The 15,267-nt window shown below is 41.7% G+C and overlaps 1 protein-coding gene across 1 annotated transcript in view; it reads left to right on the top strand.

Moving 5' to 3' along the window:
* hspg2 (heparan sulfate proteoglycan 2) overlaps window positions 1-15,267 on the top strand; it is a 111,376-nt gene that overhangs the window by 54,435 nt on the left and 41,674 nt on the right. Inside the window, exons 13-33 of the mRNA XM_051949738.1 lie at window positions 190-347; window positions 475-615; window positions 706-869; window positions 954-1,133; window positions 2,127-2,323; window positions 2,694-2,841; window positions 4,095-4,222; window positions 4,472-4,558; window positions 4,834-4,892; window positions 5,176-5,237; window positions 5,422-5,562; window positions 5,747-5,920; window positions 6,210-6,389; window positions 6,482-6,600; window positions 6,712-6,823; window positions 8,112-8,225; window positions 8,406-8,533; window positions 8,686-8,772; window positions 13,949-14,016; window positions 14,195-14,259; window positions 14,374-14,514. Coding sequence (XP_051805698.1) covers window positions 190-347; window positions 475-615; window positions 706-869; window positions 954-1,133; window positions 2,127-2,323; window positions 2,694-2,841; window positions 4,095-4,222; window positions 4,472-4,558; window positions 4,834-4,892; window positions 5,176-5,237; window positions 5,422-5,562; window positions 5,747-5,920; window positions 6,210-6,389; window positions 6,482-6,600; window positions 6,712-6,823; window positions 8,112-8,225; window positions 8,406-8,533; window positions 8,686-8,772; window positions 13,949-14,016; window positions 14,195-14,259; window positions 14,374-14,514 — 2,653 coding nt within the window. The remainder of the gene's footprint in view (window positions 1-189; window positions 348-474; window positions 616-705; window positions 870-953; window positions 1,134-2,126; window positions 2,324-2,693; window positions 2,842-4,094; window positions 4,223-4,471; window positions 4,559-4,833; window positions 4,893-5,175; window positions 5,238-5,421; window positions 5,563-5,746; window positions 5,921-6,209; window positions 6,390-6,481; window positions 6,601-6,711; window positions 6,824-8,111; window positions 8,226-8,405; window positions 8,534-8,685; window positions 8,773-13,948; window positions 14,017-14,194; window positions 14,260-14,373; window positions 14,515-15,267) is intronic.

A 15,267-nucleotide genomic window follows, 5' to 3' on the forward strand; every position in this document is an offset into this window, starting at 1 on the left:
CTTCATGCATCAGTGTTTCATTGCCGACTCATTTCGACCTGTGATTTTAATTATCGAGGTATTTGTGGTTCACTCCAGCTTCATTCTGGGCGTAGTCTGATGTGTGTGAGTGTGGTTCAGCAATTACAGTTTTATGGATTTTTGTGTAACAATATTTCCTCAGACTGTGCTTTATTTCTGCTTTCCCAGAATCTCTATGACCAACGAGAACGGCCGTGGCACCCTCACTATTCGTGATGTGAAGGAGTCGGATCAGGGGGCGTACACCTGTGAGGCCATTAACGCTAAAGGCCTGGTGTTCGGCATCCCCGATGGAGTGTTAACCCTCACATCAAACCCAAATCCAGGTACTGATCCTTACCTCGTGCACAAAGCCAGAATGACAACAGTTACAACAACAAAGCATTCATTTATTATAGTTACAGTTAGAATGTGAATTAGCTAGTGTCCTGTGCCTTCTCTTGTTGTCTCCAGGCAACTGTCCCAATGGTCACTTCAGTGTAAATGGCCGCTGCGTGTCCTGCTTCTGTGCTGGAATCAACAAAAATTGCAAGAGCACTGGACGCTACCGCAACCAGATCAGCCTGCGCTTCACTGAGGAGGAAGACTTCAAAGGCACTGCAGCTATTCATACACTCAGTTTTGATGTCTTTGTAGTCCCAATATTTAGAGATAAAATAGTGAATCTCTTGTTTTGTGTTCCAGGAGTGAACGTCACCTACCCCTCCAGGCCTGGCACTCCTCCTCTGTCCTCCACTCAGCTCCTTATTAACCCAGAGATGGAAGAGTTCCAGCTCGTCGACCTCTCGCGTCGTTTCCTCAACCTCGACTCCTTCTGGACCTTGCCTCGCCAGTTCCTGGGCAACAAAGTAAGAGAGAAAATAATTCACAGGCTTCATTCTGGTTCACTTGGGATCACACTTATTCATGAAAGTCTTTCCATGTATTTTTAGATTGATTCCTATGGAGGATCGCTGAAGTTCAAGGTGCGGTACACACTGGCTCGCGGTCTGTCTGAGCCTGTGGAGAAACCCAATGTGATGCTGGTTGGAAACGGACGCAGGCTTGTGTACCGCAGAGGCAGCGGCACCCCTCCCAGTGTGGTCAACCAGAAAGAGATCCAATTCACTGAAGTAAGCCTCTGCTTTAGAGAAAGTGTTCTACAATAAACAAGTGCAGATTCTGCACAATCCTTTTAAGTTATGATTTGTACTTCTTTTTATACTAAAATATTTTACAGTAACTTCACTGGTTATTGGTCCAAATCACATTTCTAGAAGTATCACTTTCCCACCTTGAACCACCAACAATAAACATGAAGCATTCAGCCAGAAACTTTGGAGTCAGTTTTGATCACAATCTCAACTTCAGTCCTGTTACCTACAAATCAGAAATCAGGTCAAAACAAAACTCCACAGAAACAATGCTAAACAGCTTATTCCTGGAATAGTGCAGCTCCCTATTCATCTGCCTTATCAATGCAGCAATTTCTCCTATACACTTGATTTAAAAGTGCTCACAAACACTTGATGCAGTGAACATACAACTCCATTATGGGCTGAACTACACTGGCTCCCCATTCATTACAGAATTCTATTCACATTTGTCTTGATTACCTTTAAATCTCCACATGATCATGCTCCACTCCACATCTGGAAACTTTTGACCCCTTATTCTGCACCTCGACCTCTCGGATGAGACAGCTGTCAAGAGCTACACAGACCAGGCTTAAAATAAAGGGAGACCACTTTTGCTGTTTGGGCTTAAAGCTGCAACATGCTCACCCGTTCTGCCAGAAAAGCTCAGTCAGTGCCTCAGTTCAAAAAACTTTTAAAATCCACCGCCACAGACAGCCATTTTTATAGTTGATGTATTTTCTAATGTTTCATGATTGTTCTTTTCATAATTTTATTGTCTTTGAACTTCAGATTTGAAAGGAGCTACAGAAAAATAATGTGCCATATTCATAACACGTTATTGACCAAATTACACTTGCAAATACAGTGGAGGTATTAAAACCCATTCAAGAGTTATTCTTTATCAATCATAAAATATCAAAATGACCTCAGCAATTTCCATGCAAGTATTTGAAAAAGCAGAATGTCACCTGTTTGTCATTGTTTTAGGACAACTGGCAGCACTCCAATGGTCGTCCTGTGAGCCGGGAGGAGCTGATGATGACTTTGGCCAACCTGGACAGCATCAGCATCCGCACCATCTACGACAACCACATGGTCAGCGTGGCACTCAGTGACATCGTCATGGATACCACCACTGTGGAGTTTAGCATTCTGGGTCATGCCAAGGACGTTGAAGAGTGCAGGTAAACAGGAAAGCAAAAAGTAACAAGCACCACATTATGTTGTGAAGAGGTGTGTCCTATGTGTGAATATTCAGAATGATTAATTATTAAGTAATACATATGTGTATTTACTGCAAGAAGCGATTTTGAAATGTCAGTTTCTGAAATATGTAGAAAATGTATTTTGATGAGCATTTTAGAACCTGTGCCCCTGCCAGAAAAAAAAGGACAAGAACAAAAATGAAAAATGCTTTTCAGCTGTTCTTCAGTCAGCTGTTTTTTATTTACCAGATTAAGAAAATTTACAGTTTGTGATGTAATTTGCCTCTTCATAGTTTGCCTTTGAAATGGCTGGACTGATGCCATCTTTGATGGCATTTATCATTCCCAGATGTCCCCCTGGATATATGGGCCTGTCTTGTGAGATGTGTTCCTCTGGTTTCGAGCGGGTCCCTGGTGGCTCGTACCTTGGCACCTGCGCTGGTTGTAACTGTAATGGACATGCCACTGCCTGCGATCCAATCAGTGGACACTGTCTGGTAAAAGCTAACACTTGATGGTCAATATTAACGGATTTCCTTAATGTAAAATGCGTATAAGAAATATGCTCATTCACTTTTAATTGGGAGGATCAATACAACTCCCATCTGTAAATATGAACCTAAACCTATAAGGGGATTAGCTTAGTATAGAATAATGACTAGAAACTGGTAACCTGGATCAGTTAAAAGGCATTTCCCAGTGAGCCATTAAGAAACAGCAACTTCCTTGAATCCAGCTTTACTTGCTTCCTAGAGCTGTTTCTGCTAACTCGAAAATGTCTTAGCCACAACCAAAACTCACCAAATGTTCTCCTGTTGGCTGCAAAAGTGAACTTAAAAGTGTTTATGCACTCTCAGCACCTGAGGAATTGAAGATCCAGTGGATTACTTTTATTTTTGATGGCAGTGTCCTCATGACAATAGGAAAATGTGGCAAACATTAGCATTAGCTTCGATCATATACCCACAGGTTAGCGCTAAAGGAGGTTCAGAAATGTGGGAGACTTTATAACCAATTTGAAACCAATAAACAAGGACTGGGTGGACTATTGTGCTTTCTTGTTGCCTGCTGAGCCAAACTCAGCCAGTGTTTCCATAAGTTTGCTACTCTTCTGCTTTCTATGCTCACATATGCTACATTGTAATACACCCAAATTCCTAGTAAAGCTATTCTCATTTGCGTATTTATGTGTTTCTGTTGTCAGACAATGTAACTAGTGTGACATACAAACTGAAACTCATTAGGACTGCATGTTAACTGACAGTCACTTCAAAGCCTTTGCCAGTCTGCCGCTCTGTACCGCTAAAAGACTGATTTTGTAACCCCGGTGTTGTCGCACCAGACATATGACTTAAAACAATTACTACGCTTTGAATTTGGGGGTTGTTTCCATGTAAAGTGATTCTTCAGAGAGAAAGTTCTGGTCTCACACATGCATTCACATCTGTGTCAGCTGCAGTGCCGTCAACTGGTTTGCTCTATGCTGTCAATCATAGACGCAGAGGGAGTCTTCTTCCTGAAGGGGGCGTGGACAGTAGCTGCTCAGTCGCATTTAAACCTACAGATACTGAAACAAAACATTTAAAACAGTACCAAAATCAGAGGTCATGGTGAAATTAACTTTCTTTGCAGTATTTTGAGCTGAGAAATTGAAAGAGCATGACCTCCCAAAAATGTCACATTATTCATTTTAGACCACTTTAAGTGTCATCTGGTTGAGAGAATGACCAGTGTGTTCTCTCTACCACAGAGCTGCCAGCACAACACAGAGGGCCCTCAGTGTGACAAGTGTCGCCCCGGCTACTTTGGTGACCCAAGCCGAGGTCGCACCGATGACTGCAAGCCCTGCCCCTGCCCGTACTCTGAGACCTCACGTCGGTAAGGTCACACACCCTCACAGACCACACACATGCAGAACCTACAGTACAAACAAGGGTAGATGCATATACTCACACTCTGCAAACAAAGCATCACTGGTAACAAGACTGATTACTGCATTTTTCAGTGGCGTATTCCCAAAAGCTGAGCTCATTCATATAGTTAGGTACTGATTCATTCATTCAGCCTACAACACATTAAGAATCTGCTGCTAAGTTTTAGTTTATGGCTCTTTGTTTGGCTCTGTAGGTTCTCCGACACCTGCTTCCTCAACATTGACCAGCAGCCAACATGTGATGCCTGCAAGCCCGGCTACACAGGAAGACGCTGTGAAAAGTGAGGAAACTGATATCATTAACAGCACCTAGAACCATGCCTACGTTGGAGATTGCAGTAATATGCTTTGACAGGAAATTATATGAATCTACTGGGACCGGTAGTAACAATCAGTCAAATCTTTATATGATGCAGTATCAGATAGTCATTATATTAATACTATAAATACACCAAATATAAGTCCCACAGCCTAGAATAAGAAGAAAGAATATTATTACAATGAATGTTTGTATTAAATATACTAATCATATCTCTTGTTTCTGGTCTTAACTCAGGTGTGCTCCTGGTTACCAGGGTAACCCCCTTCTGCCCAATGGAAAATGCGTTCCTAACCGTGAGTACACGTTCAGCAATTGCACTGACATTTTTGAAATTCTCCATTAAAGGCCTGAAATCAACAGAAGCTGCATGAGGATTGCTTTACCTTTAAGTCATCCAGTGATATGTCCATGAGGAGGTCTTAACACTGTGTAATGATTACCATCAGGTTTTCCCCTGATGCTACAGTAGGCTCTTGTATGTGGTCATAGCTCAGGTATGCATAGGAACTAGAACACTCCCAGGTGCACTTTTCTAACCATATGTCATCTTTTTTTCCACTGCTGTCTTCTTTGCAGAAAACTCAAAGTGTGATAACAGAGGAACTGTCAGCTCAAGCAGTCGGCCGTGCAGCTGCAAGGTACGGATGTAACGTTAAACCATGAGTTGTTGTATACCTGCAATTTACAGCTGTGATTTATTAAGCTGACGTGTCTTACTATCCTGTATACTCCACTGTTTTTCTTTTTATAAAGAAAATGAAGCGCTCAACAGGCAGATGGATTACATATGTGCAAGTGTTTGTTTCTATTTGTGTGTTGCAGAACAACGTGGCAGGCGCTTTGTGCGATGAGTGTAAGGCCGGGTTCTTCCACCTATCAGAGGCCAACCCTGAAGGCTGTCTGCGTTGCTTCTGCATGGGCGTCACCAAACAGTGCGCCAGCTCCACTTGGAACAGAGAACAGGTGGGGTGCTATGAATGGTAAAAGGAGGGCTGAATATTTTTGGTATCACGGCTTGACTCAGTGTTTGTTCAATCACGCTGTATCAGCAAATCCTTTCCGGTGATAGATAGTGAGATGCAGTTTGCTGAAGCACATGTAAATCTCGGTTCAGATCTCAGTCAGGTGTACTGTTTGTGCCTCTCAGGTGCGAGGAGGAGTGAACGGGCAGCTCTTCTCCCTCTCCAACGCCGCCAACACTAAAACTATCTCTGAAGGCATCTCCCAGAGGGGCTCCTCTGAAGTTGTCTACCGCTCCTTCTCAAGTGTCCCCAACGACGTCTACTACTGGGTCCTGCCTGAGAGCTTCAGAGGAGATAAGGTGAGAGACAAACAACAAAGTAAAAAGCAGGCTGGAGGTGAGGAGGAAGGAAAAGAAACTCAAGTGTGAGCTGAACTAGATTTCCCTGCCTCTTCTGTCCAACTCAGTCAAGCCTCAACATGTTGTTAAGTGAAACGGCTGCACGTCCTTTGAACCTTTGGCTTGAATTCGCAGTCATGCCCAACATGATTGTCTTGTGACTCCCCGCCAAAGTATCATAGGGGTGAAATACCTTTCCACTATTCAGTTTGGTTGAGATGAGCTTCTCCGTTCACTGTGTTGCTACCAGGTGACGGCATATGGAGGGGAGCTTCGCTACACAGTGAAATTTCAACCATACCAGCGCTCACTGGCGATTGACGGTCAGCCGGATGTGGTTCTCCAAGGCAATGGCATCTTCCTGGAACACTACTCTCAGACCAAGCCTCTCCCACGCGTCCAACACACGGCCACTGTGACCTTCAGAGAGGTGTGTTTCAGTCTTGTGCCTTTTAGCTAAACTTCAATCCCCAGACGATCTTGCTAAATGAACTTGGCACTTTTTTCCACTTTTCTCAACAGTCCAAATGGCGCCGTGCTGATGGGCAGCCGTGTACTCGTGAGCACCTGCTGATGGCTCTGGCTGACATTACAGTCTTCATGATCAGGGCCACCTATGCAGACAACATTGTTGAGAGCAGGTACTGTGGACGGTTTCTCATAATACTTCAAAATAAGACCAAGAAAACTGCACTCAAAACAGATGTAATGAATGTATGTATTTTTTAACGCTTCCTTTTTGTGTGAATTAGTATCTCAGATATCAAGATGGATGTTGCTGTTCCTCACTCAACTGGGAATGAACGTGCTCTGGAGGTGGAAGAGTGCGCGTGCCCTCAGGGCTACAGAGGACCATCATGCCAGGTACATATTCAGGTTTAGAAAAACAGTTGATTTTTTTGATTAGTTTATTTCAATAAAAACTTTAGCTGCCACTAATAATTCCGTTAAATATTTCCATTATTTTGACCACAATTATTCTTTGATTTCAAGGACTACATATCTTTATTGTACATTTAAAAGAACAGACGCTGCTTTTACCTCCATGCTGTGCTACAGTCCTCCTAATGCACTCTTATTTACACCAAAAAAAGTTTCTCTTCACCTAAATTCAGTGCATGTTTGCAAAATGTAATTAGAAATGCACCCGATTGCTCGACATCTGTTCACTGATGAGCACTAAAGTGGCTCCTAAGAGCACCCCATGCAGATTTATGATACATGCTAGCTAGGCAGCTGAGTACAGAGAAGCCTCTAGTCGCCCCGCTCAGTAACTGCAAGAGATTCAGGTTTCGCCTGAGCGAAATAAAATATTTTCATTTATGATTTGCCCAAATTGTAACCAAGCAATTTTATCTACATGGACTGTTCACTATAAGCAGAACATATAGTTTAAATGTCAAAATCTCATGATTGTGGTCATTTAATATTGTTAGATCAAAATTTTAGTTGTGATGAATGTCTGTGTAGATTTTCAGTATTTAAGGTCCCAGTAATCCTAAGAGTTTAAGTAGAAACAATTTGACTTCTCTTTCAGGTTCTTGAAAACACCTTCAAGAACATAAAAATCGCTTGCTATTTAAAATCTTATTGTCGCGACTAATATTCTATTAACTGTGCAGCTCTGAAGGTGACAACTACAGATGTCTTCTTTATCTTTTTACAGTCCAAAAACCAAAGAGAGATGTTGCATAGTAGAGCAGCAAATCTTCAAATTAGGAGAGCTGGAACTCAAGAGTGTTCGGCTTTTATATTTATTTTTATTTTTTTAATTGAATGAACTGATTAGTGGATTTGCAAAATCCACTAAAAATCCATTCGTCAGCTGATGGAGTTTGTCATCCACATGACAACTATTTGAACTAAATCCACTAATGACGTCTGTGAGATCTGAAAATATTGATTGTTTCTGTAAGCTACGATTTCCAATTTACATTACAAACTTTCATTTCTGTGTTAGTTTAGTTTGAAAAAGAAGAGCAAGTAGGAATCAGTGATATGCCTAAGCTTGTTAAAGATAAAGTCTGTTTTTTTTTCCATTACACTCCTTTGTGATAATTGCAGTCTGTCTCCCTGCTGCAGTGGAACAAAGACATAGTCCTCTTTGTCATCACTTGTCTCTTACCTGAGGTGTTTTTCCATGCTGTTACAGGAATGTGATGAGGGTTACACTCGGACCAGCTCTGGCCTTTACCTGGGCACTTGTGAGAGGTGCGATTGCAATGGTCATGCCAGCAGCTGTGACCCGGAGAGCGGCAGGTGTCTGGTAGGTTCTGTGCTCCTCTATCATCTCTCTCAATCCTTTGTCAATAAGGAATCTACTTTGATCTCTAAAGTGGAATGCGCTAATAGTTTCTTGGCAAATCTCAACACGTGTAAGCGTGAGCACCGTATATTCATCTGTTCCCTTGATCTCACATGCTCTTTTTTGTTTCTTGACCTAAAGCAATGTCTCCACAACACTGCTGGCGCAAGATGCGAACGCTGCCAGACTGGTTTCTATGGTAACCCTTTAACGGGTGGTGCTCAGGCCTGTCAGTCTTGCCCCTGTCCTGGAACCACTTCCGGCAACCAGTAAGTTTATGTCTAAAAATCATTTCTTTTTCACTTTTTATTTAGTCAGTATATTTATGGAAAATGGTTCTGTTCAGTGCTATATCAGACAAAATGAATTGTGTATAGTGTAGAAGCATCCTCAAATTTTGTGTGATTCTCTTTCTGTGCAGATTCTCCTCGTCCTGCTATCTGGATTCTGATGGTCAGCCGACCTGTGACAACTGTCCGCCTGGATTCACTGGCCGACGCTGTGAAAGGTACACTGCCCTCCTTATCTTTTTGCTTTACCTTTTCCACTCTGCCTACCTCTCAGAGCCGTCTGGACACTGCTCAGTGTTTGGGGTTACCTGGCTGGCCGGCAGCAAGGTTAGCAGGGGCTGGCAGTGGCACCCAGTGGTTTCATTCACAGGAAAGGGATATAAGCATGTCTGTGGTTCGCATCTCTCTTGTTTTTTTTCACTGCCGTTGTAATTGATGTCAGAGGAGGGATGGGAGATGCAAATCGGTGCCACCCAATCTCTAATGTACCTGTGAAGTTTTATATTTTCCAGATCTGCTGGTGGATAGTGTTGTTTTTGTGGATGTATTGTTTTGCAAAACGAACAGTTATTTCTGCTGTGGCAGAATAATGGGTCTGTGTTGTTGGATTAGGGGCCTTTGGTGGTATTGAGAATGTCATCGCTCAGATTTTATTGTTTGTGGAAAAGAAATTCTCCAAAAGAAAAGTAACAGTATGTCCCGGGGAAGCCTTTAGTTTGGCTTCATATCTTACTTTTGCTTTCTTATATTCTTTGCTTCACCTCTAAAAGCCTTTTTTTCAAAGGTTGCTTTCTGCTTCAGCTTCAGCTTTGCTCGTAGTCATTTTAAGGTGTTGGCTTATGTGATTTCTGTCTATGTACAGACCAAATGTATATTCTGGGTCATAAATGTAGAAGTGGCATTTATGAGGACTCCTGTCTGGCTGATAAATCTTTGCAACTCAGAGGGCAAAGATGACAAGGTGACTTGGGGATAAGCCGCAACTTGTAAGTAATTTATTCTGATATGACGTCTCTACCTACATCATACCTGATTGTGCTGTTTTAATATTAAGAGAAGAGAAGCCATCTGCAGACAGTTGTGGGGACCCCTTCCTGGACAAGGACTTTGATGGCTTCCTGCCTGTGGGATGTGGAGCTGAAGCAGTATTCAATTTTAGCTGGGAGAAAGAGATATCACCCTCCGGCAGTGGAGATGATGATGATGACGATGAGGACATTGTCATTGATTATCCAGGAACAACTGTCATCCCAACTAGGTCTTTACTGTCTACTGCATCACGCCGTTACACTTCCCAGTCCACTAAGGCAACTATAGAAAATGCTGTTTCAGTCTCCCCTAACAAGTCGATATCCAGACTCCCACCACGCTTCACACCCAGTCCAGAGAGCAGAGATGCCAGTTTCCAGCAGTTGCTCCGATTTCACCTGAACACCTTTAACCAACGCTTGAGCATGCTCGAAAGCAACACTCTTGATATGAAAGAGAGCATTCGCAGTATGGAGAACCAGCAGAGACAGCTCGGCTCCCAGCTGAAGGAGCTCATCGCTATCCAGTCGGCTGGAGAGAAGACCGAGAAAGTCATTGAGATGGAGAAGAGCTACACAGACATGGAGGCCCGTCTAAGCAGACTGGAGGGACGGCTGGAGATCCTGATCGATGGCTTCACGGCCCTGGCTCAGGAGATGAACAAAATGAAACGCACAAGACACATCTCACGTTCGCCCCAAGAAAGAAAGGCTTTACCTTCAATCTCCACAGTCCTTGTTGTCCCATTGTACTCAACACCTCAGCCTCTGGACAGAATTACGCCCACTGAAGCACCACTCACCAGTAGAGCCACAGTGCCCAAGAGCATCCCAACGCCAGGTCTCCGCACAAACAAACCCACCTCTGCTCCTCAAAAGAATAGGAAGCAAAAGTCAGCAACAACAACTAAACCAGCTAAAAACACTACAAAACTCCATTCTATCACAAGGTCAACCAAAAGTCAAGTCTCAACAAGATCAACAGTCAAGTTGAAGACCACCCTGAGTAAACCGAGGACTGTTTCAAAGTCTACATCTCAAACCACAGTGAAGCCTGAAACAAAAAGGCCAGAGGGTAGGAGATCTGCTGTGACAGCTAAACATAATTCACAGCCAAGGCAAACAAAACCAAAGGAAGACAAAGAAGAGGCAACAATGACTAAATTTCAACTGGAGCCGCCATCCCACAAATCAAAGCCTGCTAGAACCCGTCAGCTGCATAAACAATCTGACCAGGCCAAGGAAAAGAACTCTGCACCACCTATCACAAACAATGGACATAACAAGGCTTTTAGATCAGATGCACCTGTTCCAAAGAAAGCTCAGGAGGGTGTGAAGTCTTCAGAAGGCCATTCAAAGAAACGGTCAAAGCCACCCAAGAGTAGCTCTGACCAAAATGAGAAAAAGACTGAGCTCAATTCACATAAGGTGTCCACTCACAAAACAAAAAATTCTGCGAAGGACACAGTCACAACCACAGAGTCTGCTAAGACAACTACTGCTAAGAAGCAGAAAACATCAGTTAAAAGGACAACTCCTGCTAAAATCAAGGCTACTACTTCAAAGAAGTCTAACACAGCAGTGAGAAGGACGTCAGCTCCCCGTAAAACTAAGGCTACTACTGTGAAGAAAACAGCTAAAAAAGTACAACATAAAAAGAAAACAAACCCTCAGTCTGGTGTTTTGGACTTGCTGAGGCTCTTAAATGGAGATTATAAGTCTGCGAAGCAGAAAAAGTCTCAAGAGGGTTCTCTACATGTTGTCTTGGGAAAGCTGGCCATTCCTATCAAAATCATCCCTGATGACTAGGGAGTTGTTTCATTATTTTATTATTTTCCACATCGTTTATATTTGCAGGCTCTGGTCCTGATCTTTTGGTATTTATGTCTGTTACTACAACCACATCAATTGAACTTTTGAAGGGATTGATTTTTAGTGTGTTTGCTAGAGGGAATTTCCAGTTGTTTATTGTCATGCTTATGTGCATTTTGATGCTAATGACTATTATCACAACTATTGCACAATATCTTGCTATGAAGACATAGCTTAGCATTAGTACCTCTCATGTGTATACATTTGTCCATTTTGTGATGGTCAGACTACCTCAGATTTGACATCAAATGCTTTGTATTGCTGTTTTGAAAATCTCGTGCATCATTCATGTTTGCTGCAATTACATGTCTGTTAGGGTTTAAAATGATACAGTTTGAGCTGGTGTCCTGGAAAAACCTTATATCTCCATGTCACCCTGTGATTCATATGCAAATTATCAACATGTGCTCAGTTAATAAAGTCTTCACCAGTAAGATTGAGGAGGTTTTAAATGTGGTTTCACCTTTGAGTAAAAGGGTCCAAACAGGAGATACAAGGTTGTCTTGGAACACTAGTGGTGACATTCGGTCTAAATCTGAATGCTATTTTTGATCCTTTTACGAAGGTTGATATGTAACAATCTGACACCCTGCTAGTTGTCCAACAATGTACCGTATTGAACTACCTGTCGTATGAAAATGTGTAGAAAAAAATTCTTACTTTCTTATATATGGAGGTTTGATATTAATGGAGTTGAAATGAAAAATTTTAGCCATTCCAGTGAAATGGCTCTATGGATGTTAATGTCTCTGCTTTGGTCCAGACTGAAATACAGTGGTCACTTTTGGATGCACCACCAAACCATTCTACATAGACGTTCATGGTCCCTGGAGAATGCAGCCCACAGACGTTGGTGATCACCTGACTTTTACTCTGGCACAACCAGAGGTTGTGATTTCAATCAGATTTTTCCATATCTATTAGATAAATTGTCATGACATTTGGTTGAGATGCTCACCCTAACTTTCATTATGTCCTGACTTTTCACATAGAACCATCATCAGATCAAAATTGTCTCTAATGCTAGCATAACTAAAGACTTGCTGATCAGTTCTCAGCATATTCGCATGCTAACACAAAACTTCACGAAAAATATACTTTATATAGTTAATCATGAGACGCTGGTGTTATGTGTACAGAAGACTCATGGTGTGACCAAAGTGGAGTGGGATCATACTCTATGGAGCATGAAATTGTTCACCTTAAATGTGGATATTTTTCATGTAGCATTCATAATTTGGAACATTGGTGGTGTAAGTTCAAAGTTCAGGGAAAGATGAATAGGATGATGATCAATGTTTTGTGACAATCTAAAGTTAGGGCACATTAACAGACTGACCACCCAGTACTTCTACCATCGCGGTCGGTATCACACCTGTGTCAGTTTTAGAAGAAATGCACATTTATAATGTTTGTGTTTTTTTTTCTGTCATGTAAGACCACATTGTTTATGTTCTTCTTGTTGTGAGCCTTTTTTTTGTCTTAATAGACTTTAGTTATGACAGTTTCATCATTTCACATGATCATATCAGTTTCGATGTATTTTGTAGTTTCTCTTGAATTATCTTTATTGTTATAAAACAACACCAAGTGGAAGGACTGAGTTAACTGCATACCAGAGAAACTGTTGTACAGCAGAATAGATAGTTTGACTAGGGTTTCCCAAAGCAAGTTCATAGCATGGAAGTCTTCTTTGTTGGCGTTTGACCTGCGGACCTGGCAGAGGACAGGTGAGGTAAGACTGACAGCAGCTGTCCTCAGGGCTGCCTGCACAGAACTGGGGCTGGATTAGCTTTTTCCTCTGGTGGCAGTGGTATTGTTTGCTTGGGTTGATGGTGCATTGCTTTGCTATGTCACAAAGTTAGAATTATTTTTCTTCCTCCATAGCACTCTCTTCTGCGGCTCATCACACCAGCTGTGCTTACCTCTGCTTTGATTGTTCTGATATGAGTTCCGTATTATTAAACCTTTGTAGTTTTTTTTTAAATTCTGGTGATATTTTTTTTTCTGATTTTCTGTATCTGTTCCTGTAAAAAAGAGCTTTCTGAGTTTCACCTATACAACATTCATATAAGAGATGGAATCAACATCTGAGACATGTTGAATATTTTAGGCTGTGCTTCATCCATCTCCAGTGCAAGCACTGCTACATGTTTTTGTTTTCTCTGGAAAACCTATTAGAATACATACAAAAGCTGTGTGTCTGTGATGTTTTCGGTAATGTAGATATATGATCATTGCTCAGTGCAGATATGTGTAGTTACTGGATGGAATAACAGAGCAGTTTGTCTGTTCCTTGTCTGAGTCACTGAGTCCTTTGTTTTTAAGTAAAGGTCTGCTTTGGGTCAAGACGACTCCATAAAGGAAAGGATTCATCAAATTTATCACTCCTTGCAGACTTCCCAGCTTCCTGCCTTATTGTTCTTTGAGTTGAAACTTGTATCCTTCTTTCTTGAAAATATTTACTCTAAGACATTGTCTATTTTTATTTCAGATGTGCCGCAGGATACACCGGCAACCCATTGCTTGGGCAGAGATGTAGCGTTGGCAATGAACTCAATGGTAAATTTTGAAACTCATCCAGGAAAATGAATGATATTGTTCCATCTAGTGGTTTATTCTTTACCCCAACAGAAGTTGCAAAGATTCCCCATAATTTAGTGAACTTCCATTCAATATTATGCCTTTTAGCAAAGAGCTGGTACCCACTGTAACCATATACGCCATTGCTCTGTTACAGGTAACTGCTATAACTGTGACCAAAGAGGACATGAAAGCTGCAATGGTGGTGTGTGCCAGTGCAAGGTGATCAAACAAAGACACTTTGGTTTTACACTAATTCCCTGGTAGTTTTCGCCTTTTGGGTATCCCAGCATGGACTGATTACTTGTATCGTATTCTGCTGATGTTATGTTGCAGATGAACGTTGAAGGCTCATCTTGCTCGAGCTGTAAACCTGGAACCTTCCATCTCAGCCAGGATAACAAAGATGGCTGCCTGTCCTGTTTCTGTATGGGTGTCACTCAGCAGTGCTCTAGCTCTGCCCACTATAGAGATCTGGTAAGGCTTTTAAATTATACATGATTCATACTTCAAGAACAGATCATGTAAATCTCCAAACAACAAAAACAAACGTACGTTTGAACTGGATAAAGCAGCTGTGTAGTAAGAGTTACACAATTGCCTCAGAGGGAAATAACATATGATTTAATCTCAAAGAAGTCAAATGTTTCCTTCGTCACATCAGTCTTATAGGAAAGAATATCTTTGGGCTTATTCTGTCTAAGAACTACCCCAGGGCAAAAGAGTGGGAAATGTGAAGTCTGTAAATTATTCAAAGTTTAGGATCTGTGGCTTGTTTTACCAGTGTATTAGTATGATCAATTAACAGATTAGCAAAATGTCAAGAAAAACTGAAACTTATAACTCTTCAGTATCATCTGATACGGAGTCTTAATTTGATACAATTTTCCTATGTAATGCACACTTCAAATACATTAAAGTTATTTAAATCTAGCCAATTTATATGCTTGGCAATGGAATAACACGGCAATACAAAAGTTATATTTCTGCATCCAAGCTGTCAGTTAATGTTACGCAGGCATAAACCTTTTTCTAAAGCTCAAGTACATTACTGTCTGAAATGTAGTGTTGACAGGGTAGAGTGTACTGTGGTTTCAAGCTTCAACGGATGACGAGAACCTGTGTTCCCTGCATGCAAATCAGAAGATCTATAATACATTAGCTGTAGTACCTGGTTGTTTAGTTCTGTAGGGCGTGGTCACTCGGACTACGGACAGCTCTGTCTTGGTA

The sequence above is a fragment of the Acanthochromis polyacanthus genome, chromosome 6 (assembly GCF_021347895.1).
Source record: "Acanthochromis polyacanthus isolate Apoly-LR-REF ecotype Palm Island chromosome 6, KAUST_Apoly_ChrSc, whole genome shotgun sequence".
In the NCBI taxonomy this organism is placed as follows: Eukaryota; Metazoa; Chordata; class Actinopteri; family Pomacentridae; genus Acanthochromis; species Acanthochromis polyacanthus.